Source organism: Serinus canaria, chromosome 4A, assembly GCF_022539315.1.
Source record: "Serinus canaria isolate serCan28SL12 chromosome 4A, serCan2020, whole genome shotgun sequence".
In the NCBI taxonomy this organism is placed as follows: Eukaryota; Metazoa; Chordata; class Aves; order Passeriformes; family Fringillidae; genus Serinus; species Serinus canaria.
In genome coordinates, this window is record NC_066318.1 from 17,510,950 (window position 1) to 17,522,267 (window position 11,318).

At 59.0% G+C, this 11,318-nt stretch overlaps 1 protein-coding gene across 1 annotated transcript; it reads right to left on the reverse strand.

Moving 5' to 3' along the window:
- Positions 1–427: 427 nt before the first annotated feature.
- Positions 428–1,477, reverse strand: LOC103825527 (G-protein coupled receptor 12-like). The gene has a single exon (XM_009100788.4). It carries the CDS (start codon positions 1,475–1,477, stop codon positions 428–430), a length of 1,050 nt encoding a protein of 349 aa, XP_009099036.3.
- Positions 1,478–11,318: the final 9,841 nt, after the last annotated feature.

Below are 11,318 nucleotides of genomic sequence, written 5' to 3' on the forward strand. Positions count from 1 at the left end.
CCTTCCCATGGATGTGCCCCGAAGGGTGGCACCACCCGGACGGGGCCCGCTGCTCCCCTGGCTCCTTACCCCGAGAGCAGACAAACGCCATCGTGTGAGGATCCTTTTTCTTTGCTTTTTCTTTTTTTTTTTTTTCCTTTCTTTTTTTTTTTTTTTTTTTTTTTTTGGTGTTTTGTGTTTTTAAATAAAAAATAAAATGTGTAAGAAAATAACATTTCTAAAGGAAACCATTATCATTCTACTCTCTCTCTTTCCTTTTCTCTTTTGATTTTTTTTTTCTTTTCTTTTCCCTTTTTGGCCATCTTTCCATGGAACGAGATGTGCTGACCGGGGAGGGGACTCCTCCCGGTAGGAGACAATAACGACAGAGGGGAAAAAGAGAAGGAGCAGGAGAGCCAGGGAGCGCCTCTGGCTCCGTGCTCAGCCCTCACACGTCGCTGGATGTCCTTGGTCTGGAGGAGAACGTGGAAGGGATGCACCCGCAGCAGGCCAGCCAGAGCGACTTCTGGATGTCCGGGTTTCGGAAGGCGTAAATGATGGGGTTGATGAGCGAGTTGCAGGTGGCGGGCAGCGCCAGCGAGTAGGTGTACACCGCGGGGTAGCTGGAATCGGCCACCAGCGAGTAGATGGCGAAGGGGATCCAGCACAGCGCGAAGGTGCCGAGGATGAGCGAGAGCGTGGAGAGCCCTTTGCGGGTGGAGGTGGCCTGCGCCGTGGCGATGAACTGGTGCTGCACGGCGATCTGCTGGGCGTGCCGGAAGGCGATCTTGCAGATCTGCAGGTACAGCTGCATCATGAGGGCGAAGAGGAGCAGGAAGGTGACGGCCAGCACGGCCGCGTTGTCCTTGGTGACGGGCCGCAGGATGCTGCAGGAGCTCTGGTCCCGCAGGCAGTTCCAGCCCAGGAGGGGCAGCAGCCCCACGCCCAGGCACAGCAGCCACATCAGCAGCACCATGGCGCAGGTGAAGCCCAGCGTGCGCTCGCTGTGGTAGGTGAGCGCGTTGTACAGCGACAGGTAGCGGTCCACGGTGATGGCCAGGAGGCTGCAGACGGAGGCGGAGAAGGCGGCCAGCAGCAGCCCCGCCGCCGCCAGCTCCGCCGCCTCGCTGGGCGGCCGCAGCAGGTAGCGCACGGCGAAGTTGGCCACCAGCCCCAGCCCGGCCAGCAGGTCGGCCAGCGCCAGGCTGCCGATCAGCAGGAACATGGGCGCCCGCAGGCTCGGCGTGTAGAACAGCACGGCCAGCACCAGCGCGTTCTCGCCCGCCACCGCCGTGCCCGTGGCGCACAGCGCGATGTCCCAGGGGCTCACGGAGCCCGCGGCCGCGGCCCCGCCGCCCGGCGCCGCCGTGCCCGGCCCGACCGCCGCCGCCGAGGGCCAGGCGGGGGGCTCCGAGGCGTTGCCGAACCCCGGGAGCCGCTGCTGCTGCTGCGGCTGCGGCGGCCACGGCTCCCCCATGGCGGCGGGGCCGTGCAGCATCGCTGGGGAGAGAGGGAGAAGGGGGCGGTGAGCGACGGACCCCGAGCCCCCGGAGAGCCCCGCGCTCTGCCCGGGCAGCACCGCTCCTCGACCCTCGCCCGGAGCCGCGCCGAGCCGGGGGAGACCCCGACCGAGCCTGGCCCGCGTTGCGGAGCCCCCCGCCCCGGGACACCGCGCCCCGCACCGGGCCGCCCCCGCCCGCCGCATCCCCGCCCGCTCCCCGCCAGCCCGACTGCAGCTTCCCGGGCATCGAGCCCTCCATTCCCGGTTCGCCGTTCCCCCCACCTCTCCACACGCACCCCTGGCCGCTATCTCCCGCCGGGCTGAGGCCGAGCACAACTCATCGCCCCGCTGCCCGCTGCCGCCTCCACTCGCTCGGCTCCATGCAGGGTCCGCAGCCACTGCGCACCCGGTGAGGAATCGGCTGCCCCCTCCTCCTCCTCCCCTCCCTGGGGCACGGCCACCTTTGCTACCTATTTATAGCGCAACCCCTCAGCCCCCCCTCCCGCAGCCCTTTCTTTTTTGCGTGCAGTGAGTAAAAATAAACACTATTAATAGGCCAGCGCCTGTATGCGGAGCCGCTGATGGAAGAAGACAGCGGCAAGGAACAGCCTACGTTAAGTTTCTCCTTCCTCCCCGCCTTTCCCTCCTTTGGAAAAGGCTGGTGCAAGATGCTCCCGGCCGGCCACAGCATCCTGCCGTGCCGGAGGAGTGAATCCCCCGCCCGGGGTGGGCAGCCGAGGTGTGAAGGTCGGGGCTGTGCCCGCAACCCGCTGCCATGCCCCGCCGCCACCATCGCCCCTTCCCGCATGCAGCCGCGCCGCCGGGGATTGTTGTTTTACCTGGTTTTAATGCTCGAGGATCAGCTTGCTCCCCCCACCCCGTTTTTATTTTTTTCCTCGCCGGTCCTTCCAGCCCTTGGTGCGAAGCCTCATTCCTCGGCGAGCATCGCTAATAGCGTTGGCAGAGAGCTGGCATCGACTTGCACTTAATATTCCTGCCCCATTGGATCTGCTGATAAATCTCAACTCTGACGTCAAAGTCTTCACTTATATTCATGATCCAAGTCTGTGAATCAGAGCCGCTGTGATCAGAATAACAACAAGGCTGGCTCCCCGCTCCACGTCCCCTCGCACACCCGCAGGCACGCGGGGGGTGCCGCGCCCGCCCCGCCGCTCGTTCATTCATCAGCCTCCCGCCGCCCCGACGCGCCTCCCCAAGGTCGGGCCCGCCGCACCTGCGTCCTGCGGATGCAGCTTGGGCACCGGCCAGGCCCGGGCGCCTCGCTGGGTTTATTTTTACCGAGGGACGCGGGGATGGATGCGAAGGGAGGGCGGCGATCCGGCGTGGCGCGGCTCCGGTGCCGCGCTCCTCAAGGACAATGTCCGGGACAGCGGCACCGGCCCCGGGCGGCTGAGGCTGCTCGGGGAGCCTGGGCGGCCAGCCTGGGCGGGGGGCATCCCTCCGAGGGGAAGCACCGCACCCCGGAGCCTTCGCCCCACACGGGCTTCCCTCCAGCCAGAGAAAAGCTGGGATGAGGAGGAGCTCACTGGAATTGGGACCTGCCCAAGGACGCTGAGCATGGGGTCTGTCCCCCTCACCGCAGCACCCACCCATCCCCAGAGCTTCCTCCCCGACTCTTTGGGAAAGGAACAGCCTGGAAAGGAACAAATCCCAAAGACACGATTATTTTTCCAGCTATAAATGGCTCCGTGATTCATCTCGGGAGCAGGATCATCAAAGCAGGGATGCTCAGCTCCTGGATCCACAGGATTTCAGCTACACCTTCTCCCCTTTTCCTACTCGTTTCATAACACTCCAGCTTCCCTCTTCATCCCCCTCTCTCTTCCAGGCTGCTGCAGCCAGCTTAGCGCTGGGGAGGATTTCCAGCTCCCGATGTGCAGAGATATTTGGGTGAATAGCGGTGGTTCTGGCTGAACCCAACCGCCCCAATTTGGAGCACCTGGGCTGCTAATCAGGCCAAGCCCCATCCCAGGGGATGGGAATCGTCATCTACCTGAGGCTGCCGGCAGCGTGACCGAGCGCCGGGAGCCGGGCGGCGGCACAAGGGGCGGAGGAAACGCGAGCAGCGAGGAGCTGAATGAATTCGCTCCTGCTCCCGGGAATTAAGCACGGCCGGGGAAGGGGAGGTGGCTGAGCAGCCCTGCCCGGGGAAGGGGAGGCGGTGAGCAGCCCTGCCCGGGGAAGGGGAGGCGGCTGAGCAGCTCTGCCCGGGGAAGGGGAGGTGGTGAGCAGCCCTGCCCGGGGAAGGGGAGGCTGCTGAGCAGCTCTGCCCGGCTCCCCCTGGCAGGAGCGGGGTGCGGGACGCGCTGCAAGAAGCGCTGGAGGCAGAGGAGATGCTCTGGCCAGGCGTGGTGCTCTGTGGGGACAGAGCCCACCCAGGACGGGCTGAGCAGGGATGTCTCCGCTGTCCCCAGGTGCGGCCGGCAGCAGGGCTGAGCGAGGATGGGCAGACCCAGCATACACTCAGTGTGTGTGTCCCGGCCTGGCCCTTGTCCCCTGGAGCTGTCCCTGGTAGGGACACGGGGGTGTGTCCCTGCACGAGCCTCCAGAGGGTCCCGGCTGATCCCAAACCCCGCGGGCTCGCTGCAGCTGCCTTGGCCCTCCTGCTCCATCCAGCATCCCACCCTTCCTGCCCTCTCCCTGTCGAGCCCCCCAAACACCCGGTACCCCACAGCAGCCCCTTCCTTCTTCCCACCTTCAGCTCCTCCTCTCGACATCCTACCACAAGTTTGCCCCAGTCCCGGGGTATTTTTGCTGTGTCCTACAGGAACACCAGTCCCTGGCAGGTGTTACCCCTCTGGGCTCCAGGAGGGCCCCTTTCCAAACCCCCACCCCAGTGGATTTCAGCCAGTGCTGGGAGCTGCTCATCCCCCTGCCAAGGGAAGAGCAGCCCCATGTCTCCAATGGGATTTTTTGGGGTTTCACCTGTGCAAGGGGGTCCAGTGGATTGGCAAATACCCTAAGAATGCTGAGATTTTCTGGTGACAAAAATGACATTATCTGGCCCTTTTAAACCAGGGCTTGCTGTCCCCAGAGCAGCCCTGTTGCACATGAGAGGATGGGCCACTTCACACCCTGTCTTCAAGGCTTGAGAGTCTAATTTTTGAAGTTGTATTCAATGTTCTGAGCTCCATGAGTAGCTGCCAGACCATTCTGGGAATATTCCTATATTAGATATATGAATTTATCTGTGTTTAAATTACAGACTCAATAGAGAGGAGCAAAGATCAGAGCTAAGCAAAGACACAAGCCTACACTAATTACAGAGCAAGAGGCCACCAGCCTCACCTGGAAATGCTGTTCAGCACGGAAAAAGCCTCCCACCTTCATTCCTCACCATCTTCCTTGGATTTTGGCCCTTGGGAGAAAGCTCAGTGCTGCACAAGGCAGGTTTTCCTGTGGCGCTGCCCTGTGGGGGTGCTGGGTGCTCCCAGCTCACAGCAGGGCTTCACCTGGGGCTCGTCTTCTTTTAGAATTTGTGCTTTTCTGGCTAAAACAAGTGGGTGGCAAGTTAAAACTGGGGTGGCAATCACTAATGACGAGGCTGTCCCAGGCCCAGCCCACTGGGAACCAAAGCTGGAGCAAGGGCTGCTGTTTAGGGGCACACTGGTGGTACAGAGGGATAACCACAACTCCAACCCTCCATCATTTTCACCTCCACAAGTCTCAAAATCGGCTTTGCTTCTTTGCTTCGGGGAAACGTCATCACCTCCCAGCATCCCATCAGCTTTTCCCACCCTGGCTCCCACTCCTCTGGGAGCACCCTGTGGCTGAGCTGACAAATCCATGAGCTCCCTGCCTTGTGCCCCCCAGCTGGGCTCAGAGCCTCGCTGCTGGAACATTCCCTCACATTTTATTTCTCTTTTCCACAGCGAGCAGATCCAGCCTCCTTCCAGCACCTCCGTTGTTCCCTGTTACTCCAACGGTGTTTGAGGAGCTCTAAGCAGGAAAAGCTCAGCTATAATTAGCAGTGCTGACTAATCAGGGTGGCAAACAAGCTCTTGGAGCCCGCCAGCCTCCCCAGAACGGGGCCGTGGGGGCTGCGCTGCTGCGAGCGGTGGAGCCCTACATTCAAAGGCTTTGCATAATTCCTGGTGGAAATGAGGCCGTTTTCTCACTGCTGCCACTGGAAAGGTGGGAATTCTCCTAGAGCTGCTTTAGCTGCAGCACCCTAGCCTGGTGGGAAGAACCAGGGCTCCGAGGTGGGTTGGGGTGGTTGAGGTGCCCATGCCAAAGCCAGGCACTGGAGGAGCTGGAGGGTGGCAGGCAGGAGTGTGGCTGATGAAATGATCCAGCTCTGTGGAAAAGCAGCTGGTTTGCCTGAAAAGCCTCTCTGCAGGTCTCTGGAGAGGGCCCCTTCCAGGTCCTGGCTTGTGAGGGTGACCTGTGCCACCCCCTGCAGCAGCACTGCTGCAACCCTGACTTTGCCTCTTGGAGAGCCACAGGTGGATCTTTGGCTCTGCCAGCAGCAGGGAACACCTTCCTGCCCCTTCTCTCTGGGCTGCCCAGCCTGGGGACAGTGGGGACACTGTGTCCCACTGCCCTGTTGCTGTTAGACATGCAGGGAACATTTCCCATTCAGGGGGACAGTGCCTGGCTGTGCTAGGAGGGAAGGAGCTATCCCAAGGCTCCCTCCAACCTCTCCTCCTGATTCCCACCAAACAAACACTCAGGCCAAGCCAGGGGGAGGAATTTTGCTCCTTCCATCAGTGATTTCATCCCCACATGAATGGTTTTGCTCCAAGTCCTTTCCTGAGCCAGAGGGACACATTTTGGAGCACCTTTGCTGCCACATGCTGTGTCACCATATGTCACTGAGCAGGGCTTCTGGGAAAATGTGTTTTTTCCCCAAAATAAAGGGTTTTGCACTGTGTTTTACTGCTTCTCCCAAGCTGTACGTGCTGCTCTGGCTGGGTGCCTCATCAGGAGTGATTGTTTCCCTAAACTGCCATTCAGCCATAGGGAACACTGGGAGCCTGCAGAATATGAGGCAAATATTCAGATGAGTGTGTTAATTAATAATTAACAATAACCCAATTTACCTGACATGGCATGGAGATGAGATAGGTTTTCTAGGGGTTTGGATGTGGAAAAATAGGAAAAGTCCTTAAAAAATAGAAAGCCTGGAGGTTTCTGCATCCAAGTGCTGGGCAGCCACCCCTCCCTGCTGTGCCCCTGCCTCCTGCTGCCACCAAGGGGAGTTTTCCAAAACCAGGCTTGGAGGGAGCAGCCCCAGAGCACCAAACCCTGCAGCCACAGCAGAGAAGCAGCTCTGAGCACCAGGAAGGTCCCAGCTTTGTGTGGAAAAGCCCTCAGCTGCCCCAAGCCAAGGACACACCAGCACAGCAGGAATCCACAGGCGCTGAGTGTGGAATCCATGCAGGATTTGCTGCTTCATTCAATCCCTGAACCCCCTGGTGATCCCTCCTGGGGGACTGGCACGGGGGAACACGAGGTTTTCCATGGGGAAACCCCCTGTGGTGGCTCTGGAAGCACCTCCAGCCCCCCCAGCTCCCTTCCTGCTGGGCAGGAAGGACACTGGCTTCCAGAAACCCCAAGGAGCAAATTCCCAGCTTTGAAGTGGAGCACCAGGCAGCTCAACACCCCCACGCTGCTCCTGCCTATTTATTGGTTTTAACTCAGGCTTCTGACATTTAAGCAGGATCCTGTGTGGAGCCACAGCACTGGGCTCCCCTCCTGAGCAGGGCACATTCCTGGGAATTAGCCTGGGGAACCACAGTGCCTGGATCCAGAGCCCTGCTCTCCAGGATTGGCTGGGTTAGGACATCACCCAGAAAAGGCCACAGCTGCTGGCTGGGAGTGAAATAATTTCCATAAAGCAAGTGCTTGGCTTGGAAAAAATCTGTTTACTTCAGGAGAGCCATGAGTGGGGCTTGCCAGCAACATGGTCACATCCCAGCCCTCAGCCTGAGCTGAACCCACCTGGATTTTGGGAGTGTGGAAGTGCTTGTCCCTCTCTGGGCATTGCAATTTCTCCTTCCCCTGTCCAGAGTTGTGTCAGCACTCGGGGATTCCCCCAGGATAAAAGAGACATTTCCAGGAGTGTAAACACCCAGCCAGAGTGGAGAGCTGCTGGGAATCTGCCTTCTCCATCCTCAGGTTGGGGTTTGAAGCAGGGGGGCTCTCTGGTCCCACAGGAATTCCCTCTGCCCTGGGGAATTCACCCCAGAGCTGTGCTGGGCCTCTCCCCCTGGGGATGCTGGAGGTGGCTTGGCTGAGGAACACCCTCCCCCCAGAACCCCACGGTGAATTCATGGCACAAAGGCACCTGGAGGAGGGAATGGGAAAAGCAGCAACAGGGAAAACCCTCCAAATTCTTTAAAACTGCTGAATTTGAAGGGTTTGGGGGAGATGAAAGCAGCAAGATGGCTGGGGGGGGATGAGACTCAGAACTGCACCTTCCCACCCAGTTTGAGCTGTTCCCCTGGGGTGTTCCTGATTTTTTTTTTTTTTTTTTCCCTCCTGAAAGGTCAGTTCCCTTGTCAGAGCTCGAAGTCACAAGCACCATCCGTGACACGAGTGCAATCGTGTTTGGTGAGTCACTTGTTTAACAGGAAGAGGCTGCTGGTTGCTATAGGGATGGCAGCGGAGGGGAGAGGATCCCTCCCTTACCCTGATCCATCAGAAAAACGCAACAATTCCGGCCCAAACTCCCCTTTGCTGGAACTCCTTGGCACAGTTTGGTATCCTGGCAGGTCCCTGAGCACGAGACATCCTGGAGTTTGGGGACATCGCAGGGCTGGGGAAAGCCCAGGGAGGGCTCTGGGTGAGCGCTGGGCTTGGGCACCACGGGGGACTGGGAGAAGACCCTGCTGAGCTCCCCACCCCTCCTCAGGGCTTTTCCCTCCCTGGAAGGGAATCACAACATTCCCGGGAGAGCCCGATCTCTCTGCCAGGAGCTGCTGCCCTGCTGGGAAAGGTGAGAACCGCGCCGGGCAGGGAGATCCGTGCCTGTGTCACCTTTGGAAATTCGGCCACCGGGGCACCGAGGACACTGGCCAGTGCCACCGTGACCATCTCCTCCCGGCTTGGGGACTGCAGCCGTCATCCCCCCTGTTAGGGAAATTAATCCACAAACACCAGAGGTTTATGTCCAAAAAGGAGACAAAGGAGTTCTGGAACTTTATTCCAATAAAGGGAGAGGCCATGGGGCATTCCCCTGGGATCTCTCGAATTTTTGGAGGATGCAGCCTCCTTTTTATCCCAATTTCCCAGCCACATTTCCCTTCTCTCTTTCCCCATTTCTGAGATACTTGAGAGGTCCAGACTTCCCAAAACACCTGTACCAGAGATTCCCCTCTAATGTATAACCCTCCTTTTTCATTTTTAATTCTTACGGAATTGAGGGGTTTTTCTTCCCCGTTGTTTCTTTCATCTTTCAATTTCATTTACATCAAACCTAAAGTTTATTTGTAAAAGCAAATATCTTTTTCCATCCATCAATCAGTGGGATCCTTCCCATTGTTTATTTTATGTCCCAGTGCTGGTTTTATCTGTTTGTAAGGACAAATCAGCTATTCCTCTCCTGGGGTGTCAGCACCTCCTGCCCCCAGCCAGGCTCCCCCAGGGCTGTCTGTCCCTCCCTGCCCCCCTCCTTTCCCTTCCCTGGGATTCATCCCTGAATTCAGACCCGGACGAGGCTCCCGGCCGCTTTTACAGGGCTGTGGTGGGGGAATTCTGCCAGTCCATCCCTGCAGAGCCTCGGGAACCCCCGGATGCCGCTGTGCCCGGGACACCCCCAGCTCCTCATTAGGCAGTCGCTAATTACCTGGCCATCGTTCCTCGGCTCTCTCTGTGGCTGAGTTTGGCTCCGCTGCTCCCGGCACGGATGCAGTTTGCCCGCTCGCACTTTTCCTGCGGATCAGGAGAATTTGGTGCCTCTTCGTGACAGGGAGGAGAGAGGAAAGAAAGGTCCAGCCTTCAGCTGTGCTCTGCAAAAGTGTTTCTATTCGATCCCTCCTTCATGAGGGGGTTTAAGAGATCCTTATTGTGCTCCCAGCAGCTCTGGGTTTGAGAGAGGAGCATCTTCACCCCTTCACAATTCCACTGGGAAAAACAAAAGGTGGGAAAAATGAAAAGATGGCACTGGGAGAGACCCAGACCTCTGTGGGGGCATGATGGTTTTGGGTGCTCTGATGCCACAGTGGCACTGCCAGCACTGGGGAGGGCTCTGTCCCACCACCTCCATCCTCTCCAAGCCACCACGGCCCCACCAAACCCAACCTGGCAAATTCCCCAGGCATTTTGGGAGCTCCTCACGCTGGCAACATCACGCCCATGGAGGGGGAGCGCTGGAATTCCCTCTGCTCCATGAATTCCCTCGTGCTTCGTGGGGTGTCTGTGCCCAAATCTGCCTCCTTGGCTGCTTGAGTTCCCCAAATCCTGCCCTGCCGGGTCCCTGCATCCCAAATCCCCCTTGCTGAGTCTCTTCCATCAAATCCCCCTTGTTGTGTGCCAACCCCTCAGATCCTTTATCAGCCAGTCCCTGACCCCTACATCCTGTCCTGCTGGGTCTCTGCATCCCAAATCTCCCTTGCTGAGTGCCAATCCCCCAGATCCTTTCTCAGAGAGCCCCTGACTCCCAAATCCTGTCCTGCTGTCTCTCTGCACCCCAAGGTGCACAACCCCAACCCTGGGAAGGGAGAGCTTCTCCACGGCCACCCAACCAAATTATCACAGCCCTGTGCTTAATGAAATCCGACTCGAAATCATCCACCTTGACTCGAAATCATCCACGAGCCAGCCTGCACAGAACTGTAATGGCCTCAATCTGAAGCCAGGTGATTCTTTCTGATAGGGAAAACCCCTCGTTTTCCCCATCAGATGTTTCTTGAGGAGCACCAGAGGTTTCTGAAGAGCGCAGCACAAGCGCAGCTCCCGGGGCGGCTCCGCACTCGGCTTCACGCCGGGACACCGCGGGCGGGCGAGCACACGGCTATTTGTAGCTGCGGGGCTTTTTAAGAGAACAAAACCTCATCCAGGAAAAAACATCGCGGGGATATTGGGAGAAATAAACCGAGCCCAAGCTGCCGGTCCTTGGGAGCATCCCTGAGTGCTCGGGCACTCGCAGCCCGACCCCAGCCCTGGCTCAGGGCAGATTTAGGGAAATGTCAGAGGTTTCACCCCGAGGCACAGGCTGTCGGCATTTCCTCCCCCTGTTAAACCGGGAACAGGGAGATCAGAGCATCCTCCCGGCGCACAGCTGGGTGCTGTGGCATTAATTAGTGCCTGGGCTCAATTAGTGCGTGGGGAAGGGGAGGGAAGTGAAGGCAGCGGGGTTGGTTTGTGGAGCACCCAGGGCAGGTGGGGCCATGGCCAGAACCCCCCCAGCAGCCTGGCCCGGCCCTCGGGGGCTCCAACCTCGGGGCTGGGGCATCCCCAGGGCTGGGCTCCATCCCTGTGCCCCAGCAGAGGCACCCCAAGGTGGCCCTGGGAGCCCCTTCCTGCCTGGCACTGCATTGGACCAGGTAAATCCAGGGGTATTTCCCCTCTAATGACAGCATTTTCATCCTCTAAACCTTTCGAGGTGTCAAAACCCGGGGGGTGGCACAGCCCGGTGCGGGGCCTCGCCTCCCCCGTGCCCTGCAGGGCTGGGGGCTGTGCCCGGCTCTGCTGCCCAGGCAGGAGGGGTGCCCGGGGAAATGACCCCACATCAGCGTGTTTGGGTTACCGCGGGTGCCCTGGCAAGGGGCAAAACCCTGGTGGGGAGCAGGGCTGTGTCTGGGTAGGGCAATCTGCTCAGCAGGGTAAATAAAAGGGAGTTAATGCCCAGCAAGAGCCGCTGGAAAACCCCCGA